General features: G+C 39.4%; 2 protein-coding genes across 10 annotated transcripts in view; one reads left to right on the plus strand and one right to left on the minus strand.

Annotated features, from left to right (window-relative positions):
- Positions 1-26,677, plus strand: part of LOC145439906 (peptidyl-prolyl cis-trans isomerase-like) — a 362,730-nt gene that overhangs the window by 20,993 nt on the left and 315,060 nt on the right. The gene's annotated exons all lie outside the window — the stretch shown is intronic.
- LOC145439565 (adhesion G-protein coupled receptor G6-like) lies at positions 671-24,736 on the minus strand. Of its 8 annotated transcripts, none has more exons than XM_080317063.1 (22): positions 24,404-24,736; positions 22,507-22,673; positions 21,661-21,817; positions 20,892-21,077; positions 19,918-20,229; positions 17,718-17,828; positions 17,246-17,349; positions 16,660-16,725; positions 15,684-15,761; positions 15,453-15,533; positions 13,920-14,084; positions 13,012-13,206; positions 12,441-12,662; positions 12,189-12,281; positions 11,992-12,129; positions 10,851-10,960; positions 9,740-9,934; positions 8,523-8,683; positions 5,325-5,485; positions 2,260-2,439; positions 2,076-2,181; positions 671-945 (listed from the first exon to the last, which is right to left on the minus strand). In XM_080317063.1, exons 1-22 carry the CDS (start codon positions 24,468-24,470, stop codon positions 842-844), a joined length of 3,159 nt encoding a protein of 1,052 aa, XP_080173189.1. In that variant the 5' UTR covers positions 24,471-24,736; the 3' UTR covers positions 671-841. The 8 variants fall into 8 exon arrangements, with proteins under 8 accessions (XP_080173189.1, XP_080173185.1, XP_080173190.1 ...); XM_080317059.1 differs by having other exon boundaries at positions 15,684-15,764; XM_080317064.1 differs by having other exon boundaries at positions 15,453-15,530; positions 24,404-24,735.

The raw sequence follows: 26,677 nt of genomic DNA on the forward strand, positions 1-26,677 counted from the left end.
GTTGACTAAATAAAAGGTTAAATTTCCGGCTCAGCTCCCGAAATAGTCGCCGGAGCGTTAATTCAGTGCTGATTTACTGTATCTCACTTGAATTTTACCCTATATTAAACAAAATTCTCAAAAAAGAGGACAAAATCTCGAAAAAGAGCTCATTTGAGCGTCCTCTGAGGACACTTTCAGAAAGGTTAAAAAGAGGACAAATCCTCTTAAAAGAGGACGTATGGTAACTCTCGCTAAACACATGTTAATGTCTATATTTTAGCGCGGTGATTCTCATCGGCTTTGATGCTATCATTATATTGATTCTAAGCGTCGCACGTTCGTTCAATCCCATACGACATTGGTCTCTAATTGTACGTACGTATATGTTCGGCTTCGCCTGGTTTGTAGACGGCGAGTCATAAAACAAATACATCCGTACCAAGTAACGTATATCATTTCATGATATAAGACATGCAGCATCAAAACTGTTGGTTGAATTGGCAAAGTCGTTCAGAAATGCGATTCCTTGAGTCCACTCGACTGCGCATTTTGATGGCAAGCATTTTGCCTCTACACGTTCATCATGATCAATCAGACCGAATTGGACAGAGTTGGTAAAAATATGATTGTACATTGTACATGAACAGTGAACACGAACAGTGAACACCTGCAATGCTATACATTCATAGTTGTTTTGCGTTTATCGACCGACAGTCTTTGTCTGTTAACGAAGGAGATATAGGTAATGTACAGGAAAAAATATTGTCCGGTTAAAAGATAAATTTATTCAGACAGTATAATACAAATTGAAGGTCGACAAGCTGGGAAAATCGCTACCCTTTCGACCGAACCCTATCATTCATTTCTGCACTACAAATATATTGCTGGCGGCCAGGCTCCCGGAAGCCTTGTTGGTGTCTGCTAGGGCAAACGTTTTATTCGACATGGAGAAGGATGGTATATCTGAAAAATCACAAGTTCGGTGTTAGTTTGACGGGACTATGAGCATGCAACGTATTGGTGTAAGAGAGAATGGACCCTTTGGTCGCTAATACTTTCGAAGAAATCTTGTGACGTATTAGATATAATATATATACACTTCTCCGCGACACTTACGTATCAATGCTGCCTGCGTAAAAAACATTCCGAATAATTCCCAGCTTGAGAGGTGGTATTTTGATCGAGTAGCATGACAGGCGTAGCTCAAATAAAGTACCAATATATTCAGGGGCTGGGGAATGAAGTCGTACCCCAGAGATGGTCAAAGTAGTCCAGAAGTAGAAATAACGCTGGGAATATCTACTCAATTACTAGTATACAAATAGAGATACAAGTACAATTAGAAAATATTAGTCTGGAAAGTACTCAAATATAGGCTATAGTTTCGAGAAGTAGAACTGGTCGAATGGTGGCAGTTGGTGGTGAATACCTTCGAAATCATAGTTTGCATCTTCGCGACCAACGCAATATGACAAGTGACGCTACAAACAAATGCAATCTTCAGAAATATATTCAGCGGTTACTGAGATGGCTATTTCACTTTTTCTACATCAAAGCAATGTAAACGTATTTATAACAAGACTACAATATCCAAAGTATCAAAATTATTACCTAAAACTGTCAAAATAGTAGTAGGCTTAAGACATAAGCACACGAGTAAGTGGAAACAGGCAAAACCGACATGAGTACTTTGAATAAGTAAAAGTACTTCGTCACAGATCATCTCTGCATGTATACTCCTGCTCTGTACTTTCTCCTACACTCTTTGGGTGTAAGGGCCGAAAAGGGTCGTACACGAGACAGAACCTAAATCAGAATCATAAATCCTACTTGCCTACGTGCATACCTTCCTACGTTCCGATTTCCATGCATTATTTGGATTAAAATGCTGTATTCGCTTTATACCGCGGTGTTTAAGTCCGAGGTAGGTTCTGGGTTCGTGTTCCATGGGTGTATATTCACACCCGTATTTCATGGGTGGTACACGGGTACAAATACAAACTCTTTTCGCTAACAGTGTACGAGTTGGTTGAGATTGTGAACCGAGATCATTGCCGGACTTGAATTTAATATCAATATTTCGAGATGTTTACCTCCAGTTTTCCGACTGTGAATCGACACAACACTTTTAATACCGGACAGCCAAGTGTCGCGAACCTCTTTTCTCATTGCGCAGAAGAAAATGAAAATGACGAAACCCTGCAAATGATGTCAATATATATTCGCTGTAAGCTAAGTAATATATTCGCCGTGAGGATTACTTTCAGTAAAGCTTACCTGAAGTGCATTAAATGAAGAGAATAACCAACTAAACACCAGGCTGCTTGTCGGTTCGTCCGAGATTGCTAGAGGGACAGCGAATATCCACGTCAGCCCCATTACAGCGCACATTGCGCTGGATCGGATGAGTGAGCTTCTTATTTCGGTAACTTTGCTGGATCGTCTGCTGGACCGTAGCTATGAAAATGCGCATTTTGACAAATATGACCTATGTATTCATTGACATACTCCCTTCATGGTAATGACAGAAAAGAAATGCAAAATACTGCATGCAAATTGCACAAGTGTCCTAGTACAAGTATATATATTTCCGAGCAAATTGGGATAAAAATATAAAAATGAGGTTTCCAATGAGATATATCTTAATTATTTTAACAAGTATGCCATGACTTTTAGAAATAAAAAAAGTTTAACAGTTGCAAATGTGCATCGCAATCACTTACCTAAAGACATAATTAGGTGGGCTAGGGCGTAGATACAGATAGACATATATATAAATAGATGTCACTGAAAAAGCCATAGAAACATACGTAAAAACAACAACAATAAACAAATAAACAGATATTTTTACTTGATAATGCCGCTGTAACCAGGAATCGTTACTGTTTCCATTTCGATAACGAAGCCATGGTATTAAACACTCCAGAATCGCAAATAACAACTAATCGTTTTCAACTTGAACGGTATTAAACCATAATAGGGTAAAAGGTCATATTGATCATATCACCCCGAGTTCAGAAATCTATTAAAATGTTAACGGCATATCGGCCATCTTTATACGCAGGGTTGCCATCGACATGGGTCCAAAAATAAGGACAGTCGAAAAATTAGATTAGCATGAGAAAGCGTTTTTGAACATAATTTATGTTTATACGAGCCGTTACGTATAACATTCCATACTTTTCGCCAGAAACAATCTGCTCCAGCAACTCCCTGTTATTAGAAAGTGCTTCATGGATCTCACGACAGCTCAGGTCTAGGTTTACCTTTACTCTGGGCCGCAACAGCACTTCGCCAGCCCCCGCCCCCCCCAAAAAAAACGTCGGTCTTTACCCCCCTATAGGGTGATAAACCAAACTTCTTCACCTCGTCGTGATTAGAGGCGTCCACCAAGATGAAAAAAGGCCGTACACCAAGTTTAGAAAAAAAATCAATTTTGAGCGTATGGAGCAAGAACTCCAGTAACAATGCTTGCTGTCAATGTTCCCATTAAGCTGCGCACGTGCGCAGCTTGCGCAGTGATAACACGGTCTCTGCGCATATAAAATCTAAGTTGCGCACAAAAAATTCGAAGTGATGACCTTTTTTTCATTCGTTACGCACTGTTGTCCAAGGGTCGTCAAAAATTAGAGGGAACATTGCTTGTAGTATTGGTCCAGGACGCAGAAAACTTATTTGCGATGTTGGAATCGGGGAATATTGCTTTGAACAATTGCGATGCGCAATCCTTGGTGGGGAGTGATTGCTTGTGCTTGACAGTATTGAATGCCCAGGTATCCTCTGCAGCAGCTGCCTTGTCGTCTGTGGTTGTTGGTGCTGATCGACTTGTGGGAAATTATTCATCGACTAGCTCAAATTAATCTTTATGACATCATTATGTTTTGGGGTATCAATGTGAGATGAAATAGCGGTCTTTCCTGTGTCCTCCAGCTCCAGGTTAATGTCACAATTGCAGATATTGCAATTTGCGAAACACTCGCCCTTCAAGCTTCGTTAGATAACTTTGAATTCTCACTCATAATCGTCACGAAAAACGTTTTTACGCCTGCTCGTTTCAACTAATCAGATTTAGCCTTATTAGTAGCTAAAACTATGTGCGTAAGTGCAATATAATTTAGAAAAATATATCAATGATAAGTAGCTTTACTACTTTTTAACCAATGTGTCGACTGCACTGATCCTTTTTTCACTACGCAATAAATGCTGCCTTTCCCACAGCTTGAGCTTATTCTGCCGTAGACCAAACAGCAGTAACCTGGTACTGCTGGTTACTGCTAAAATGACGTCCGCCATGGTAGCTTGGTACAGACGAAACCACTCACTGCCCTAGCTATCTCACCACTTAGAAGTCAAATCATATGGTGTGTACGTCACGAGAGTTCATTTCCTTTATGATGTCATAACAACTCGACGCAAAAGCATAATTTTAGAATATTATGCAACACAGATACCAGAGGAAAACGATCGAAGTTCTGTAGTGGTTGAAAATAAGACAAAATAAGGACGCAAGTCGAAAATAAGGACATTTCTTAGAAATAAGGACAGTTAAGTTTTCTAAGACGTGGCCCTTCAAAATAAGGACAAGTCTTAGAAATAAGGACGGTATGGCAACCCTGTTTATACGTTACTCAGATTATATATTCATGGTGATATTGGCGATGAGACGATTGTAGACATACAATGTTCCTTTAAATTCTCTACCAGTAGTTACCAGAGATGAGCATGGATTAGAATTAGGTTTTGAAAAAACAGGATTTGTAAAATTTTGTCGGATTTGGATTGGATTTGGATTAGACATTTTTTTCAGAACGGATTAGGATTTGGATTGGATTTACATATTTTCTGGGAGATTGAAATGTCGTGCGGCGAATGGCGAAAAACTTTATTCAGATCAGTTATTAATGTACTTATGGTTACTAAGTTATCTTGAATCAAGTGAATCATTGATTGTGAAAGAAAATTTTCGAATCCCTCCATTGCATAAATTGGTATTTTTTCTGAATTTCCAGTTGGAATCGGATTAGGATTGGACATGGACTTGAATATGAAAACGTTATGGATTAGGATTTGGATTTGGATTTGAGTGTTCGGATTTGGATTGGATTAGGACATAGAAATTTCAAATCCGCTCATCTCTGGTAGTTACCGATTACCCCTGACGAGTGTCAGTCGAATATAGTCAGTTTTACTTAAATAAGAATATATTTCGCAATTGTATAATTTACATGATGCGCAGAGGACCTCAATAAAAGCAATTATCTTGCATAAAGTTTCGATCAAATACAGCGTGTTATCTGATAGGATTTCTATTTTAGAATACTGAAAATATAGGCTATACTTACTTTTCCTCGGTCACATGTAAGAGCCTTGGTGATTCTCGAGAAGCAAATGTAACAGATAACGAGACATATCGCCACGGGTAGAAGAAAGCTTACAAACAATGGAATATCTCGGAGCCAGCACAGTCTTTCGCTGACGTAGTACGAGTTGAACAAATCATGATCTGCCACAAGAAGTGAGAAATATGTAATTTTCAGACAGTTGCGTTGCTGGCATGAGCTAACAACTGAAACCGTGGTGTGATGTCTTTTTACCAATACTATCATCAAAAGACGATATATGCGTGTGATTGAATTACAAGAGTAACCGCAATCGTCTTAGTACGTTGTTAGCATTCACATAAGCAATGAAATTGCCCTTTGTGCTATGTTTCTATATTCTGACACATTTAGCAACTGCACCCAAAAGTCAGTGTATGGTGTCTCTTAAAAATACTTTCCTACTAAAATCAGATTGGAGATCAATCGTATCTTCAATTTCTCTAGTAGGCACGTTCTAAATCAGTGTCTCCCAAACTTTTTTGAGCTACCGCCCCCCTGGTCAACGAATGAAGTGCCACCGCCCCCGACACCCCCCCTCACCACGCCTGATCATAAAACGAAAGTTGTTATGCATTTAATACAGCTAATATTGAGACGAATGAAGCTGGTGTATCATTAGCATCACTCTCTTCATATTGGGTTTGAGTTTTGATATAAACAATATCACTCTAAAATCTCCCGTGTTCACTTCATGGAGGCCTACTGGCAGTTGCTTTCTGCTGTAAGTCAGGAACGTGATCACGGCGCTGAGAAAATGCTCAATCAAATATGAGCGGCGAAGGGCAATGACGAAAAAGCCAACCCGACTCCAGTGAAAGGGTTTATTTTTTATTCAATTGTGTATCCAGAACGATTGATTGGAGATATTGAACTTTTGGTTGAACTCAAAATTGTTCTACACTACAACTAGGGTTACCATATTTTAGGAATCTGAAAAGAGGAAGCTATTTCAAACTTTCGGACTTACAATACTGATTTAAAATTCGGAAAAATGGTAAATTTTTCCGAGTTAGCGGCTGGTTGACTAAAAAATGATTTTTTTCTGGCTCACGTCCTAAAAAATCTGCCAGACCGTGCGTTGATTTCATTTATATGAGTCCATTTACCAAGTACATTTAACCAACATTTGTAAAAAATAGGACACATTCTCAACAAAGAGCACATTTAGACGTCCTCCGAGGACACAAAAAAGAGGACAAATCCTCTTAAAAAAGGACGTATGGTAACCCTATAACTACAATGTAAACAGCTGCTCAAACATTTCATGCCTGGAGACTACACAGAATGGATTGATTATCCGGTGAGGAATTTCTAATTGGAATATATCCTTGAACCAAATCACCACCCTCGTGTAATTTTGTGAGATGAATGATTCATGTTTCTCCATCATATTAGGCATTAGAGCTGGAATGGTAGCTCAAAGCAGTGCCATGTTCACCTTTATCAGGTTTCATCTTTACTAAGAACGGATATATTCTACCCTTAAATTTTGAGAAATACGACCGTCAAGAATGAGTGATCTCGTTTCTCGCAACCAGAACGCCGTGTCGTAGGCCACGGTGACAGCGCTATGGAAAATCAACGATCGTTTGAAACAGATAATAAAATCACACAAGACAGTTTCTCTGAAAAAGCCATCACATCTTGCAGTGAGCAATAACTGCTCAAATATACTTTGTAGTTCTCACAGCAGCACACAATGAACCTCGCTTTTCGGAGATGCTGCCGACTGCCAAATTAGTCTATTGATGAGCAGGAATAACATTGGCAAGTAACAATGGACTTTTCCGGCACAGCTGAATAAATAGACGGACGACCCTGAATTGCCCTTACTGAATCTATTTTGCATTTTTCCTGATAACCTAGCTGCTTTATTAATCAATCGTTTCAACACTATACGCAGCAGTTGTCTTCTTAACCTACACCGCCTGCATTTGCTCTCAGCGCCCCCTTATCGCCCAATTTTTTAGCCAGCGCCCCCCAATCGCCCATTTCATGGCCAGCGCCCCCTTCACGCTGGCGAACGCCCCCATGGGGGCGCTGGCGCCCACTTTGGGAACCACTGTTCTAAATGAAAGGTTGCAATATCCACATGGCAACGCGTCACTCTGGAATTGAAATATTTCCCAACGTTCATTTTGCTCACGGAAAAAGTATGCGTTAGTGGAGGGGTAACGGATTCAAAATGGTTAGCGGGTCACTTATCATAATTCGCAGAGCCCACGGACCGCATAAATTCAATATCCAGATAAAATAGGCCATACGGTTTAGCAGCCCCTAGCCACGTTTTTAAAACATTAGTTCAGTGCAACGCTGTGCTCTCTAACATGGGTTACGGGCATAGTTACCACAAAACAAATGCAGGCACAACAAGGAGTATCATGATCATCTCTTTTATTTTGAACTATAAGCTGCACAGTGCACACGATCCCCGACGACGCCTTTTAGCGACTAAGGAATCGATATCGGGGTTGGCGAGACATGGTAATACCTGAATGACTATCACCCCGCAATGTTTGATATTGTTGGCAAGCCTCAAGCCGTTTTCTACGTGGAATGGATTGGATGGCGGTTGCCATCGTTGAAGCCATTTCAGCTAGTTACTTTGAACAACAGTAACCATATTTTGAAACTGAATACAATTTGAACATTTCAAAAATCCTTTATACTATGGCACTAAGGTCGTGGGCCAACAAACATAATCTCACGGGCTGCGTGCTGGTGACCCCTGTGATAGTGTGACAAGTTTGTGAGGCACAGGCACACCCACACCATTGTTTACCTTTTCACCTTTGCACCACAAGAATATTTTTGTTCACCCTATTGCTAGTTTTCCCTGTGTGCACCGACTGAATAGCACTTGTCTATATCAGTTAGTTTCCACGAATCATGCTTATTCGCTGCTAAGTAGCCTCGTGCGATTTAATGTCAATATTTGTTAGGCAGCGAATACGGCTCACTATCAATGAAACAACTTCTTATCGCTAAGTACGGCTTTATTGAATTAGCGACCTGACGTTGATACAGATGCTTCGTATATTCCACAATGATCACAAAGAGCAAGAGGGTTTGACTGGAATGTCCCACGTGGGTCAGTTCTATATCATCGTTGGATCTAACGACATAATTCATAAAAGCATTAAAAGAGTACATACATACTTTGCAAGTCGCTTTGCCAATCCATCGCTTGCGTTTTGTCAAATTCATACACAGTTATAAAAATAGTTAACAGTACGATGACCAGAGATACACCGTACACTACGACTGCGCACTTGGTAATATAATTGGTCTTGGTATGTCCGAAAACTGTGACGAGCTTCCTGCAAGTATAAATACAGATCTTTGATGGTCTATCACTGTTACGATATCGTTGTCCAACGTGCCACAAAGTTGTGAATGATTTTGCCACGAGAACGTACCACGAGGGATCAGGCAATCGCACAGTTGTAGTGCAGATGAATGGCTGATTTATTGCATAAGTCATTCGTGTCAAGATACGTGCTTATTTATTATTAAGCACAACTTTAGCCTTATTCAACGAATCCCAATCAATAATAATTGGGGCAAGTTTTTGCAAGTTTTGCAACTTTTTGTACAGCTTCCAGCAGCATCCTAAACACTCAGAAGTTATGTAGTATGGTGTTTTAAGTTGTTTGGGGGAATCCTATAGTGCAACGTTTTGGAACTTTTCTCCGTTTATTCAGACATTATTTTCAACTTTATCGATATTTCATGCAACTTTTTTTCTATTTTTCATGTAAATTTTTGCAAGATTCTTCTCTATTTTTCATGCATCCAACTTCTTACTGGAAAGATTTGGCACTATATGTAAGTAGATCGCTTGAGTATTTCACTGTCATTGAAATTTGAGGTCCTTTCTGATTTGACGCATATTCAGGCTAGACGGCCGAAGATTATATTTTCACTGGGTCAATTTGTTCAGGCTAATGATTTTGTTGAAGTCGCCAACATTGAGTGTTGCTACTTTGCCTTGGATACGATTCGATTTGAGTATCTCATACCCCCATAATTTCAAGGAATTTGTCCATAAATGCAACTTTGTAGTGTAACTTTTGTGAAAAATAAATACAAATTTTTACAGCAACTTTTGTGAAAAATAAGTGCATCTTTCGTCGGATTCGACTGCAACAAAAACTTGCCCTAATAATAATAATAATAATAATAGTAAGTATCCTTATGAAACATGTGCCATCGCTGTCCCTCAATATGGCCCATATCACTACATTGCGGATATTTTTCATGCTCATAGTTTATTTCACAAAGTACACAAACGCAAACCCAAACCCAATTAAGCATGAATCAGTGATGTATGCATAAACTATTTAAAAAAGTGAAATGATACTACATTGCTATACCTGTACATTGTAACAGCCTCTACGGTCATCCATCCCCATGCCGATAACAAAAAAAAATGCAAAATTGCCGTCACACACATGCAACCTTCCTTGTGTTCTGTCCTTTCCACACCCAGCAAAAACACCAAATAGCTCACCAGCAAGGAGAAGCACAAATGTATATGCAACTTATTCACCTGAAGCCTCCGCAAATTTCTGAATGTAATGCGATTGTTTCCTACTCAGTTGAAAAACTAGAAACTGGTACTACGGAGCGAGGTAGTGTAATGGTGATGCGTCCGGCTTCTCGAGCGGTAGGTCGTGGGTTCGATCCCCGGCTGGGTCATACCAAAGACTCGAAAATTGGTATCCCCAGCTATCCTGCTAGGCGCTCAGCAATAACGGATAGCATCGAGGAGAAAAAAACGGGGGCGCAGACTAGATGACCTCACGCCGTATCGTCGTCAAAGCATCTCAATGGTGCAGGCGAAATAGAATATCATCTCTCTCTCTCTCTCACGTGTAACAATTATTCCACATATAAATATACGTATTATATGAATCGTATTTTCGCCATAGTCCCAGTAGAGTAAAACTCTTATAAAAGACTTGTTCTTAATTTGGCGCTCGTATTGGGGCATCCTAAGATAATTTACAGTGAAGCTAACGTGCACAATTTCATCTTCTAATTGAAACATTACTTTGCATAAATGCAAACACGCTCAGTGCCTTATGTGAGTGTGCAAATTGGCGGTATCTATAGTGATTTTTGGTACTCTGTCTGACCACCATGCCGGGAATTCTGCACTTACTGCTGTTCAGACCCAATTGACAAGGTGGAAGTTGAAGGAAAATTACGTTGACCTCTCGGTGGAATTGAATTCCAAATGAAGGATTCGGTGCAGTGAAGCAGTTATATATTTTACGTCTAGGGGGCGTTAGAGGTTTGACAGAAAATACCGAAGAGCCACTACATATTAAACGGAGGTAGAAGAGGCATGCTGGCAGTGTTTACCAGCTCGCATATGTAGGGCTGTTACACTCAAGTTCCAGTTCAATTAAAGAAGTAGGTGCATAAGGCCTTTCAAGGCTTTCAGAAGTATTGATAACGTAGCAACCAATAAGCACAAACCTCGATGACACATAGCATCCCAGAGTCCAAATAAGAGCAATGGCTGAAATCGAACACGCAACCTTACCGAAAATCCCGAGCGAGAACTCATCCAACATCGCAACATTTTTCTGTCAAAAAGGAGTGATTTTTATACATCCGATAACACATGATCCAGAGAAGTTTGGGTCTCAAATGCAACAGTGGTAAAATCTGAATTAGAAGAAATAATTGGAGAATCCCCATTTAGTTCAAGGCAACGTTGGGACAACTGGAGTAATGACGTGACGTCTCAGAATCGAGTCATATTTCTGAATGACTTGATGCAGAAAAACAGCTTCGACATGCCCTAAGTGCGATCATATTTGCTGTCATTATAAGGTCATTACAACCAGCACGCATCACATTATTCAGTAAGTACCAGTTGTTCGTAACTATAGCTGAGCACAGTTGGACATATGTGTGTAATAGGCCTACTTGCTTTAATCGATCGTGGGCAATATGCGGGATTGCAGATAAATAGGTTTTACTACCACTGATAACATGCGATAACTCTGGAATACCAATGTATTGTGGGCGCTATGTCGGAAGTTGGTCGTAACAATCTACAGTTGAATTCATGCCGAATGCTTGTATCTATATTTGAGTTAGGGGCGTATACAATTCCAAGGCCAAAAATATCCAACACTGAGTTGATTGGTTGACGATTAAAAAGTTGTTTTTACTGAGAGCTAAACTTGTTCCGTTCACGACAATTTCGACGATTAGGCTAACAAATTTCTCCCAGACGCTCAAACCAAATGTCTCCTCTACACTGATTCTAACACTGCTTACAGCCTTCATGCAGTATTTTAGTTAATAAACGTGGACTTCTACTTCCACATCATTTAGCATGAAGATTACTCCGTGAGAGCTTCCCAGCAACTTACATAAATATCCGTGAATCCTGTCGTCTTAGTCTACAAATGGCATCGCATCAACCCTCAAGTGGGACGTTGACCTAAAAAATTTGAAATCTCCCGACTTGACCAGAGCCAAAATTTACAGCGATTCGAAGATAACTGACTTGAACCCAACGCTGTTCCAGAAGCGATAAAATATGGCTACAATTGGGGAAATACCTTAGGCTACGCTTTGCAAAGTCTGCTGCATTTTCACTTACCACAAGAAGTCCAAAATTAGTTAAGTGATTACACGTGCAGTTGGGCGGGTTAGAATTTGGAATATATTGGCATCGATGCGTTGACCACATTTTGGTAGTTTCGTTCAGAAAGCCGCATTTGAAGTATCGAAAAACCCTCTGTAATACAAATTGCAACTATTCGTAAACTAGGTAAAGTAAATGACGATATAGATTACTCTTCTCTCTTTGTCGTTGTTAGTCGTCATTTGATACCACAGAGGTTGCGACAAATTCTTTATCGGGCCTCCTGATACGGATACCGATAGAACCTGAATAAAAAATACATGGACTATACGAGAGTTTGAACTTGATGCAATACAGTTTGGGAAAGCAGTTTGAGTAGATATGTTACTTAATACTTAATTTCATTGTATAGCCTAAGACGTATCCTGAAAGCGTTACAATTTAATTTGAAACTGATTACATACCTGAGGGACCTCAGCACCTTTAAATTCAGGCGCTTCGACTGAGAACAACGAGGTGTTTTTGTAAATCAAAAACCCTGCTTTAAAATGATTCGTCGAATTCGATGTATCGTTCATTATCTCCTTCATATCAACAGGAAGATAGGCCTTCGTGGGGATATTTGTCGTTGCGACGTTACTAGTGCTAGCGAAGAATTCGACATCATTTTCGCTTTTAACATCAACCTGAATGATAGATGGAAAATCACGTGTAGGCTATTATCCTACATTAGTCAGAAATATCAACAGATGGACCCAAGTGTCTATGTATGACTTGTATCATATCTAAGGTGGAGTGACGCTGTAGTCTAATCGTTTGTGATGGTTGAAATAAAAGCTATAGTAGACTTCTGTTTATTGCTCAGAACACCAGGACTTTATATTTGAGTTCTTATCGTATAGATTGAGTTGGTACATGTAGGCCGTCTGCATAGATAGGGCTTACGATTTTCACTTGTATGGATTCTTGCAAACGTGTCTTAACGTTTATGCCATACATCGCGTATGCTTGTCTGTACTAAATATAGGCTCTTACCTGCTTCACTTGCAGAGAAATCAGTTCCGTATCAACTGCGTAATATGACTCATCTTTCAGTTGTAATCTGGTCGGGAGCTTTTCGAACGCAAAAATCAAATCAGTGTTCTGCTGTCGACTGCTTGGTATGGAACCAGGATTTTCGACCAACCAATCTAGCATGATTGTTGCGAGACCCAAAACCTCGGTAGATACCTGTGACAATTTATATGGAATAGACCCTGCAGTCTCATTATCATAAGGTCATTATATCATTAAATATCATTATATTATTTGCAACCATTATTGGATATGGTCATTTCTCAATCACTAATGATTGCCACAATTAGCATCGTTTGTCCGACCTGAAAGTTAGTTAGTCATTTTAACAACAATGTCGTCATCGTTTCACTATGGGCAAATTTCATACGCTCGCAGGCGGGAAGATCTCAGCCAGCTATCGTAGCCTATCTATTGGTTTTGTTCAAAGGTGAAATAACACTTCACATATGATTAGTCCAATATTTTTTATCGCGTGGCCCATTCCTCTCCATGTTTCAGTAAACAAGGCACATTTTAGTAGGCAGAGTATTGCGATTGCGAAACTTGGGATAGTGTTTCAATAATTCAAGAATGGTACGATATCAAAAGTGCGACTGCAAAACATTTCAAATTGAATTTAGAATAGCCCGATGAATAATTAAATATATTTACAGGAGCACTCAAATATTGGATTATTATATTGAAAGAATGTCGCGCCGAGTGGTATGCGTAAAATGCGACTCCCATAGCATAAGTCAAAATAAATTAGCAGGGTGGGAGTCATATGTATAAGCACTGAGCAATTATACGTCAGTAGGGCAGCTAAAAATGTTTCTTTCAACCTCAATCCATGACATAGATGCCGTTAACTGATACCCCCTATTCACCGTGGCATGGTCATTTGCTTCTATGCGTGCGACAGAATCGAGCAGCAATGTCCGTCCGAAAAGGTTTGCTTCAGCAGATGCTCTGAAGGTGGCGTTGAGTTTCAAAGCTCTTACGAACTCTCCTAGCATGTCCTCCAAGGAAGGTGCTGTCTGGCGTTCCTTAACCTGAAAGGCGATTACAGTCGATTGATGAATGGCGATCAATTGCCAGGCCAGCGATTCAGCAACGGCGAAGATCCCAAGCGCATTTCTTTGGAATGTGACACCAATTTTACCGAAATATTATGGTTTCTCTGCCGATGCAATAGCTTATATGAGATATATTCATCTAGTTTTAGCAAAAGTACAGTTACTAAACTTGAAACACTCATAACTCATTTCCAGTCATACAAATGTAACACGATATACATACAGTATATACAAATTCCGGCAAATCGGTATTGCTCAAAGCAAATAAGCAATGTATATTTATTGTTCTGTTAGTCATATCTTAGTCATATCTTGTGGGAGAGTTGGCAATAATATATTTTTTTCATAGTTCTTTACACCTTGAATCTCAGTATAAGGCAGTGGTGAAGCTTTACATACCGATACGAAATTCTGTAAAGTTTATAAAGTTCATGTTTTAAAACGCTGACTCGCAGCTATAAGTACACCGAAACATATAGTGAGAATATGCACTGGAAAAGCAGGAAAATTATTAAGGTATCTCCCGTTGACCAAAACCTCTTTGGTGTATAATAGTAGAATAAAAAGGCCTGGCAAGATTCGTAATCGCATCGCGCTCAGACAGTAAAAACCCTGACCTGTATAAAAAAGGGGACATACGGTAAACCCTTTATCCATATCAACATATCGTGTGTACATTTATTACCTAAGGATGCCCTCGCGAGGGTAGGCAGGCTGTTAAAGACTGCGTCACATCAAACATACAAGATTCTCCGTCGTTTGCACAATTCCCGCGCGCCATCTAATCTATATTGCTATTTCTAGCTATATATTTATTATTTTCATTATTCTTAATACTACGATCCACCGATCAATCGATGATTCACAGTAAACAAATCGATCATATCGTGCGATGCGTGCAATGTGAAATGTACATGCAAGTAATGTAGACGTTCTCTACGCCATATCAAATAATTATGTAGCGTCATGCGATGATCTCACTGGAATTGTCAACGGAACAAAAGTATAATTCGTTGGGTGCATGTGCAATTGCGCATAATATTTGTGACAGCGTGAAATCGCCACCCGAACGACGAATGCTGTAGAGAGTAAAAGGTCGATCAGTAAGCACTCAGCAGCAATTTCAGCTTTCGGCCTAAAGAAAAGTTCAAACATCGCCTCGGTTCAAGCTTCATTTATAAGCAACGTTCTAATATCTATTATGGATTGGAGATGGTAGAGTTGGACAACAAAAATATTATTTGTTTTCATGCTCATGCTATTCATTCGCAGAACGGCGTCGCTAATATTAGCGATATGATCACCATGATATAAAATACTCATAAGATCATGAAGCTCACACACCGTTTTTATTTCGGATGTAGTGGTTTCTCCCCGAATGTCTTCGTACATAGTTGGATTTGGTTCGTAAACAATTGTTGTCTGCTAAGGAAAGCGTGGATTTCTTACAATATTACGCTGGATCGGACATATGCATTGATATTTCGTTGTAAAATTCTGATATCAGTGATATGACCACCATTATTATAGAATTTATGCCTATTGCCTACTCAAAAGATTTTCAAGCTCACGGACCGTTTTTATTTCGGACGTTGTGGTTTCTTCCCAAATGTCTTCGTACATAGTTGTTTTTTGTTCGTACACAATTGGTGCCTGCTAAGGAAAACGTTGACTCTTAGCTTGCTTCGCATCGCCGAATATTTTGGAGTAGATAAGTCGTAGCTATCTAAGCTACCCTGAGAGTACCATCGTGTATAATTGCGCGTAAAGTACCTCGAAAAATTTTCCAAATAAAATATATTTTTCGGTTTGTTATCAATGTTATTGAAACTGAAATATTATACCCCTTGCGATGGGTGCTGCGAGATTCTCTGAAATGGTGAACAATAATTTTAATATATAACATCTAACTATGATATATAGTCGCAAACAGCGCTATCATATAAGAAATATTCACTCGTTTGACTATTGGTACAGTTGTGTATAAACCAAGGGCCGCCGACTCAAAACGGATCGCGGGCAACTTTTCAAATTTCGTAGAGCCCCTGGGTCGCAAGATCGCAGTATCGGGACAACATATAGGCCACATCGGTACGTTAGTAAACGCTGTGCTCTCTAACATGGGCGAAGGGAATAGTTACCGAAAAAAATACAGATAGTCAACAACAAAATATAGTGACCATCAATTTCATTTTGAACTATTAGCTGCGCACAATACTTGACAACGCTAAGAATTCGACATTGAGAGTAGCGAGACTTTGTACTAGCTGAAATAGTATCTGCCTCTAAAGCTTGATCTTATAAGGATACCATAGGCACAACAACAATATTTTGAAACTGAAATCAATTTCATAATTTCAAAACGATTTACTTTTCCGAGATTTGAAATCAGATCGCGACCGCGTGTTGGTGCCCCCCGGACCCTGGTATAAACCAATAGATAAATAACTATATCTCACGAGTGTATTCAGCTGATATGTTAACAATTATATGATCCACTATTTTCTTAGATTAGAGAGAATCAAATATCTCCAGTTGAAATTCTACGAACCGTCGTTATATTCTTTGACGTAGTTTCCTCTGGAATGACCGCTTCAGTAACAACGCTATCCATTGCCTACGAAACATGTGATGCTATAGTGAGCAATAAAAATACTCGGTACCTTATTCTATTATGAGAAATATAATTATTTACAAACGGAAAGAAAACAATACTCCTGATTGCAAAATTTGGTTACAGGGTATATTATTGAGGTGCCATCATAAACTAATTGGTTATTAAATACTTACAATTACACAATGAAACAGCATCTGCTAACCGTATAGGCTGACGAAATAGTCACCGAGATATTCAACTACTTAACAGTTTAAATATAATTTAGTGCTTGCTTATGTGAATTATCTTTTGGTCACATGACTCACAGCCACTTACAAGTGTTCATTTTACTCACAGGTCTAACCTCAGATAAGCAATGTCGGTAGAACGGTTGACTTCAAGTAACATTAAATTTTCGGAATCGCTCGCTCAATTTTATACCAACCCTCTGTATGTTCTTTGAATCCAGCCAGGTTTGTATTATTGAGGAAATAAAAAACTCGAAATCATATCATATAGGAATACTGAACTATATACTTGCTTTCATTGAGCAGTTGGTCATTTGAAGGGTGCCATAATCGAAGTAGCTTATATTGAATCCATCGCTTTCCCTGATGGCGCATTTAACTTCGGCCATAGCGTCGCCTGTAACAACGAATAGTAGGCTACCATCCATGTATTACTATATATCTATGTATGTCCGTATTCTAGCTGGGGCGTAACCAGTGGGAGAAAGGCGCCTCTATCTACCCAGCTAGTGCGTCTGTATGTCAGTGACTTGCCACTAATCGCGACTAGAATATACTCACAAGATTGTCCCAAGACAGTTGTGATGTGGCATATGAACAACGAGCATATCCGGGATTTGATGTTTTGAAACGCATTGGGAATTGCTTGCTTGGTCGCATTTCATACAAATTATTACGTTCTAATTTACGGGTTTGGCATGCTTGACGTAAAGTAAAAACTATTGACGCTGTACGTACATCCATTAAAGAGGTGAATGATCTGACCTGATCTTGGACATTTGTTTCTCGAGTATACCGTTTCCCCGGGAGGTGATTTTGGAAAGGTTATGGACAACGTAGGAGTTCGTAAAACGTATTGGAGACATCCTTTTGAGTCTGAATAATCAGAAAAGAGTTTAGTTGCAAATTGCGATTTTCCCGCTTGGCACTCACCATCTCTGAGAATGCATGGAGGGGCGGTGCAAGACTCAGAAACACGTACAAGGCTATTTCTGCACCTGGCCTGTTTAGCGGCATATGCTCATCATGCACTCATGGTATACATATGGACATTTTGTGTGTATATGAATATCATGAGTCGGTGTATATGCCGTAAAACATTAGGGGCAAAATATAAATTGCCTATATTCCTACAACGGCGCGCCAGGATTGTCGACTATATACACACCTGTATCTAAATATTAAACTAGTTTAGAATCTCACTTGGATTCGTCGAGAAGTAAAATATATTAATGACTAAAGTATACAGATATCACCCATAAAAATATTGCACTATAGAACGCTTCTGGCTATTGTCATAAACGTGTTAATAATAATATTTCTAATGACGAACGGTATGGTTGATCGTTCAAACCAGGGACGGGCAACATACGGCCCGCGACGTGATTTTGAGTGGACCGCAGGCAGTTACCGGTAATGTGGTAATGTGGACCGTGGTCACAGTATGCTGCAATTCTTCCTACTTGTTTATTACGTCCAATTTGAGTGACTATGTAGGTAGGTTATACTTCAGCGTGCGAGTGTGTATATAGCGTGCGGTAGTGGATCAAACGCGTAAGTTCGTCAACACGAGAAAGCTTTTATTACCGGGATTTACGCATGAACTCAACCCTAATGAATGGTATCTTGGCAAATTTGAAAAAAATCCAAACCCCTCGTTCATATACAATACATATTTTACAAGAGGCGCGCCACATACGGTCCGAGAAGGGATTTTGAGGGGCCCGCATACAGTTTTCGACCTGCCCACAGCTACGATCGACCACAAATGTCTCATCGACTTATACAGCTACTTTGCGCTCATAAATTCATTGGATACAGTTTTGGTCTCTATGCTTCAAACATGAAGTTAACATTAAATACGATTAATCCCATAGGCGGATGAATACGCGTTAGATGTATCGAATTAGGGAGCCAGCCCGCCAAGACCTTCATTTTCCCATATCCGGCCCGCCGACTGCAGAAGTTGCCCGCCCCTGCTTTAAGCTCTTATTTGAATGTCAGTAGCCGGTCGCTTCGAAATCTATCAAAATCCAATTTTGCTCTTCAAGTGAGTCTAATGTTCCATTCTTTATTTTTAATACCGACTGCAAAGTAAAAGCGACATGAAACCATACTTGCAGTAGGCCTACAACAAGCGGGTAGTAGGAGTGACCCGATCTATATAGGGAATAACTTTCTAGAAGAATGGTACCATTGTTTCACTGTATTCACATATCTAGAGTCGCAAGCGCAAGTATAATCAACACACCGACGGACTATTTCCTTCACAGGCTTGCTCGAGTGAAGTATTCATTAAAAATACTTCCTCATTTGAAAGTAATTAAAGTAGGCTATGTCAAATAGACATTGCCATGTCATACTGCGACTCGAAACGGTCGATAGTTATCATTTGAACGCATCAATCTTGTCAGTAACATCTATCTATATATTAGTATTCATTCATACCGAGGGGATCTTTCACTCGGGTTCATGGGCCCGTTGCCGCTCCTCGGATTAGTTTTCAGCGGTCCATGAAAGGTTAATGTTGAAACTGATACTGTAAATCATGTAAGCACAGAGTACATTGCTGTTTATTATTTTTATTGTGTGTTTATTTATGTATTTATTGATGACTTATACGCTCAACCAGATCACACTGGTCACGCGGAATATACGAACACTGATAATTATAATTGAACCCCAAGTGATAATACGGTCGTGACGCCGATTTGGTGACAATGATGACTTTTTTTCAGTCACCAGGTAACTTCTAAGCGGACAGGACAAAAGCTTGATGTGACCTCCTATTATAGGCTACAGCTTCTGAACTCTCGCGATTAGGCTTGTCAGAAATTTTTGCTGTCGCTAATTTTTGATCCGCGCCGACGGCAACCCTGGTTTTGCTTTTCAACAACTTTTCTTGGACTATAGGGGGACTACGCTACTACCCATACAACCCCTACAACCCAAATCTCTGATTTACACGGTACGGGCGGTCCCCAGTTCTTGAGCCAAGAGAATTCTTCATCCTCCCCATCTTGTAAAAGTTTTATCCGCCTTCTGAATCTGTTGATTCCGAACTGTTTTACTTTCGCATACACGTCATAATAGAGCACCACTCGTTCCGAAATATTCCTCCGGTTTGCGACGCTTCTGAATACGACTTTCGAAATGAAATTGAATCCCACAGCCCGAAGCAGACGATTCTCATTCAAGCGATTGCTGACTCTTGAGTTACTTTTAGCGGCAGAAGCGATGGTATCCGAACTGACTGCTTGCGAGAAACGTAGTAGATCTGAAGATGATAATTTTACATTGTGATGATTGCGAGACAAGAGAGCCCGACCGATATCACATTTTTGAGCCAATACCGATAAAACGATATCTAGCACCTTCACCGATAACCCCGATGTACTTGGCAGATATTAAAAATATACGGCATTAAAAATGTATTGCATCTAGTTTAAGGGCATTCCCAAAACTTCACAGCATTTTCTGGAACAGGTTTACAGCCATTGCTACGCTTGGACATGAAATTAAATGAAGTAGATTTTGCGTACCTGCACTGATTACTCAAGCGGTTAGGATTACATACTATTCTACTTAACAATATTGAGTTTTCTTGGGGAATAATGGGCCTAGAATAGTTATTACTGACATGGAAATCACCACTTCTACTTGTACTTTAGTAGAAATGTACGACGTTACTTCCAGCTCCTACTAGATCGAGTACCAACGATGACTACTTTAATCACTGCCTGTAAGGTATAAGAAATAGATCACTATTCCCAGTCTAGCAGTCGCAGATTATAGCTCTCCAATACCCTATACTACCATGTCGGGACCTTACGACAATTGACGACACGTTTACCTCCAATAACCGATACCGATATTTTCTTCAAGTCGTGATATCAAATAGATATTATCGTTCGGGATCTGTTCTGGACTCGATCTTACATCCACAGTATTGCAATCCGTCTCCTTGCATCCCATCTGGACACGTGCATCGAAAAGTACCAGGAAGATTTTGACAAACGCTCTGATAACCGAGACACTTGGTGCCGTCCTCGCATTCGTCGATATCAAGGCAAGCACCGGATAGCAGAGTCATATATCCAGACCCACATGCATTATTATTTGATCCTGAAATATAGCAATTGCCTATTTAGAATATATTCATGTTGGTCATCAAGATATCTGCTTAATCCGTGAGCTTTAAAGATGCTTATTTGGTCTAAAAGCATACTTTCTGAAGAGATTGCTGTTTCAATTTCTTAGAATGTGCACACTGTGGCCCCATTAATGGGCAATAGGTGTATTGATCAATTTTTCAATATAGTGTGGGGTGCTCAAAATGCATGTTCATGTATCGAATTGTGCTTTCACACCAACTTCAGTGGAGGAAATTGACTCAAATGTACCAGTCCCTGTAGAAATGTATCTCAGAAGTATAGTGCACGAACTCTTTTTTCCATGATCTGAATTCATCCTAGATAAGGACTTGATTTGAGAAAAATAAATCCGTCGGCTTTGTAAAACTATTTGTTATCAACATGACGATTTCATTCGCACTGTTATCACGATGTAATATATTAATATAGGAATTTTGTGAAAATTCAGGTACATTGTTAGTGGTCATGTCGCAAATTCCGTACTTAACCGTTATTTCGTGCTCATGAATCACCCATGCATGGTTTAATGTAGCGCGAATACACATCACCCCCACCTGATATTGGAATCCGACAAAGAAACGGGTAAGGATGTCTTTCACAAGACACATTCATCTTCCCAAGCGCCGTTTCCATGGGTCTTACGATTCTACAAATCTTACGTTTCTTCTTGTCATCGTTATCGGTCGTAGATGAAGCCCAAGTCCAGAATACCTTATGTGATAACAATGATGGAACACTGATATAGTCGGGAAAACGTGCACTTAGCGCAATTTCGTATTAAAGTAGAATTTTTAAGCATGCCGTACGGTAACTTATGACGATATGGTTTCGAAAATTACAGTGTACACTTTAGGCCTTAGCGAACTATGTCAACAATGGCGAAAATGTCATTATAGTATCAGATATATTATTCATAACAATACTACTACTACTAATAATAATTTACGCATATATTAAAAATCGTAGTATAACTTCTGTAATTTAGATTTTCCTTTCTACTTATCTCCCGTCTAAAACATTTGCCAATTCTTCCTCTACCGCAATTCTCCTTATGTATTGCATAGAAATAAATGGATGACGAATTTGTTTTAGCCTATAATCCCTTTCTTGTCGCCTTTCGCTTCACAACAGTCGGATATTTCGTTACGAGAAAATTCTATCTGTCCCGTCGACAATTTATTAAACATTGCTTAAAATAGCTTAGAAGTAGGCCGTGCTACAAGTCGGCAGAGACGGAATCATATCAAAAGACTATCTGCCTGCTGTAAATGTCCCTTATAGCCTAAAAACAGCGTAAATACTACAAACAACAACAACAATATCTAACCTGTCCCGTCAACAATTTATTAACCATTTCTCACTAATTTTGAGTAGTTGTAAGGCCTATTACAAATGCGTACTGTTTTCATAAGACGAAGTTTCCTGAATGCAATTTCGTCGATGCTTTTAGGGAATATTTCTCCTTCTAAACTCTCGCAATAAGCAGACGCATCCGGGAAATGCAATTTGTCTTTGAAGTGATAGAAGATTTCTGTCTCTGCTCTTGCTGTGGAATAAGGCTTGAGACCTAAAATAGAACGAGCGATAACGCATAGAATAGTGGTTCTAAACCTTTTTGTCTTCGCGGACCCCGCTGACCCCCACTAAGTTTTAGTTTAAATTTGGCTCAATTATCGTGCAATCGTCATCTGTCTTCTCCCACTGATAACTTTAGGATTAGGGATAAACAGCAATAAAGTGAATTTTCTTGAAAATAAGATCATATTATGCATGTAGAAATTGAGTTGACTTCTATATTACTTCAAAGCGAATCATTTCTTGAAATTCGTGGTCGTGTCTTGAAAATCAGCAACTTCGATAGGATATTACCGAGTGCCGAAAATCCATTTCCACAATTATAGGTGGTGGCGAATATAATAATAACACGTAACGCTTCCGACGACACATTTGGATATGATCGCAACAAATATGGCACCAAAATTGACAAGCAATTTTTTTAAATGAACAATGACATACTACGTCAAGCCTATGGTCACTTCTATTTATCAGCTTGTCTTGAAGTTATTATGGAAAAATGGTTATATATATTACAGGAGAAAATGAATATTTGTAAACACTTCAAAGTCATCGTGATTGACCTTACTCATCCAACTTTTTCTCTACAATCCCCAACAAAATATCTCTAAACAGGAAAATGTTTGTAATCGTAGGCTATTGACAATTTAGCAATTAAAATGAGTCTGCACAGTTGGATATTTAATCTCAGACTGCCACTATGTTGATGTAAGCTCTGGAATTTTACTAGTAATGGAGACAAACTGCCTTGTGATTTTTCGAATTCAAAAAAATACAAATTAGCTTATCAACTATTTTGAGGCTTCGTTGACCCCCTGAAAATGCTTCGCGGACCCCCGGTTGAGAACCGCTGGCATAGAACGTATTCATAGCCATAGTGGACACTACTTTATCTATGCTACTTCACTTGTAAAAATGCATTATTCATTCATGGACAACAGGGTCATATTATATTATATCGAACTCGTGATCTTACGAAAAAATGGAGTCAGTCGTATATTACTGAGTTAGGGGTCACAAAACGGAATGGACAGCCGTAGAAAAGATTGCTCGTTGCTGGATACTTTTGTGGGTTCTCAACTACGGCCTCTAAAGCCAGGTTACAGAGTATCAAATGCCGAGAATGGATGGAGTCGTAGAAATTAATTGCTATTTCTAATGAGAATAGAGAGAAATAATGAAAAATAGAAAAATAGGATATATAGGAATGAATAGAACATTAATCTCCATTTTACCGTAGCCTAACTGGTATTTCCAATACCAGTTCGACTATGTACGGCCGAGTGTCGCCGTTATTGCGCTGGATCACAGTCGATGAAATAGTTAAACAAAAACACACATGACCGGATATGGCATAGGAACCTGCAATATCAGTTTGCATATATTTTGATTTGGTGCGTGGTACGTATGCAATATGCATGTCTGCAGCACGGCCGAGCGTATTGGCGTGTAATGAAATGTTGTTTAGGATCGCGACTGTCTTTTATCCATATGAGGTATAGTACCTAGAATATATCGAATGCATTCATTGTATTGCCCACGAATAAATTATACATTTCCCATGTCCTTAGTAATGCACAGTAAAACTATACGACGAACGGCGCATGTAAGATGTCGTCATATCCACGTTAAATCATTCTTTTCCGATACGAAATACAATCAGTATCACTCAAGCCGCAGATACCAGCGAATATCAAATAATGAATAACATTCTAAACTTACGATTCTCGTCAGCGGATTGAATCCCGGCCAATTTACCGAGAGCGATTACGACAAAAATCCAGAACATATCAAATCCGAGCAGTTTCACCGAAGTCGAAAATTTATATTATGATGTGTTTCCGTACGTTTTGCTCGAAAAATTATTCTCCATATTTAAATCTGTTTAACTGAACTGGTAAATATATGAAATATGGCTGACAAAATATGGCTGACAGGCTAACGAAGTGACATTTGTCCCGGCTTAACCAGCTACGTGGTGATCAATATCGTTAAATGTCGCAACACGGTCATGCGTCACTTAATCACGGTGTATCCGATAACTTTACCAATCAATGACAGCTATCAAGTTAATATTAAAACGTTCCGCAATAGCCAACCGTACAAAACTCCACGAAATGTGTTAAATCTTTAAAATAGGCCGCTTTGCAGCTCAAAACCAGAATCAAGGGCGAATTGTAGCCGAATTTATCAGATTTCATATCTTGCGATTCATTTGAGTAAGTAACATTCATTTATTCATTCATTTATTCTTTTGCTAAAATCGACACGGACTTTGGACACACTTCGAATGAACCATAGCGTCCAACCTCAACTCATACCCGAGTGGAATATACGATACAGAGGGCTTGATCAAACTTCTAAATAAGACACCCTTACCGAGGTTATATGTATATGTAGATTCGAACAAAAATCCTTATACAAAGGCTCACAAAGGAGTATTTTTATATAAAATTGAACATCACTTAAAATGCCTATTTTTTCATGTTACATCAATTATTGCATTCGAAGGCCCAACAGCAGAGAACACTGGCGTCGTCTTTTTCACGATTGCCGTGACGCCGTAATAAGTACCTGCATTTTCATGTAAAATTAGATGGTACCAGCGCGGCATACTATTCTTATCATTATCATTAATATTAAAAATGGCGTATGTACCGCATATCACTTTATCGACCTGGTGCGCTACGGTCAGGATTCAAGAAGCATAGAAATTCGCAACGCAATAGATCACATTGCCACAGCAAGCAGCACAACTGCATTATAATACTGATCGACACTTCCAAGTCCGTAGATGTACGGACAAAGTACGTTATTTTGTTTACGCAATGTCCTTGGCGAAAATATTTTAATTTGCTTTTATCCAAAATGCAATCGTAGATTCTTAGCCTATATGCCAAATATTGTACGATACCAATTCCGTGATCACTATTCTGCCGCAAAAGTCTACTAGCTGACATACTTTTGAATGGCGTGTACTCCATGGTTGATGGAATTAGCTATACATGTACAGGACATATCAGCTGCACTATCGTCCTGAGGCTCATGTTGTAAATAACTTTGATACCCCTGGCAATAAATAAATCGCTGCAGTAGACAGGTTTCTCATTCGCACCAATAGTGGCAGAGGTTTCGGTGTTCTTTGCAGCAGTCATATATAACCCACCTGTCTTGGCCATATATGGCTGCGGTTATCAATCATCAGGACTGCTGTAAAACAACTAGCTTTCAACGAACGACCAATCTAAAATACCAGCATTGCTGTAATTTACCGCGCAGTATTCGTGGCGCGATACATGAAAATAGACGGACAATCGCACAACAAAGCTACACCTGGTGTTTACGATTCTCCTCGTAGCAGCCACTAAATATGGTACCTAATTCGCAACTCATAACAAAACCGGATAAACCCCTCTGTCAAACATTGCGTTTTCACTGACGACGGAGACGTTCAAATTTCCTGCGGAAGAAATGTTTTCGAGGAATGAATTAATTTATAAAATTCATTCAACGATAAATTATTCACACCGATCCATTTCATTTCCTGACAACACGATATCTTTGAAGGACAACAACCGCCGCCTACTCGTTAAGACGAATGACTCGGGAGTGCTGTACCAAATAATAAAATTCCCCATATTTCAATAATCGCTAGGAATTGTTCGGAAGCATCTTACAGCGCACCGTGTGTCGGCGATCAGCATATATGTGTTTCACCGCAGCAGCACCAATGAGTTGCAGGTTCCGGTCCGATCATTAATGACAAACCTATGGATAAACCACGCCGTCGGGCCCTCAGATACAGCAAGAAATCGGCAATTTTACAAATAATACGAATTTTCGACTTTTAAGGGTCAGTTTGGGGCCGTTGCAGCGCCCTCTGGCTGGATTATTTAAGTCATATTTTCAGTGCGAATCAGTCCGACGACAATAGATCACGTTCAATACCACTTTAAATAAATTTTGCTCTCGGTCGCAATTAAGATATAGCATTAA

This window comes from Botryllus schlosseri, chromosome 5 (assembly GCF_051294905.1).
Source record: "Botryllus schlosseri isolate E-star chromosome 5, Bs_hap1, whole genome shotgun sequence".
In the NCBI taxonomy this organism is placed as follows: Eukaryota; Metazoa; Chordata; class Ascidiacea; order Stolidobranchia; family Styelidae; genus Botryllus; species Botryllus schlosseri.

Coding starts and splice junctions, on each gene's coding strand:
- LOC145439565 (XM_080317059.1), bottom strand. CDS start 24,470: ATGTTCTGGATTTTTGTCGTAATCGCTCTCGGTAAATTGGCCGGGATT. Junction 20,230..20,891: donor CGGATTGCAATACTGTGGAT/GTAAGATCGAGT, acceptor TATCATCTTCAG/ATCTACTACGTTTCTCGCAA. Junction 12,663..13,011: donor TTTCTCTGCAAGTGAAGCAG/GTAAGAGCCTAT, acceptor TCTATCATTCAG/GTTGATGTTAAAAGCGAAAA.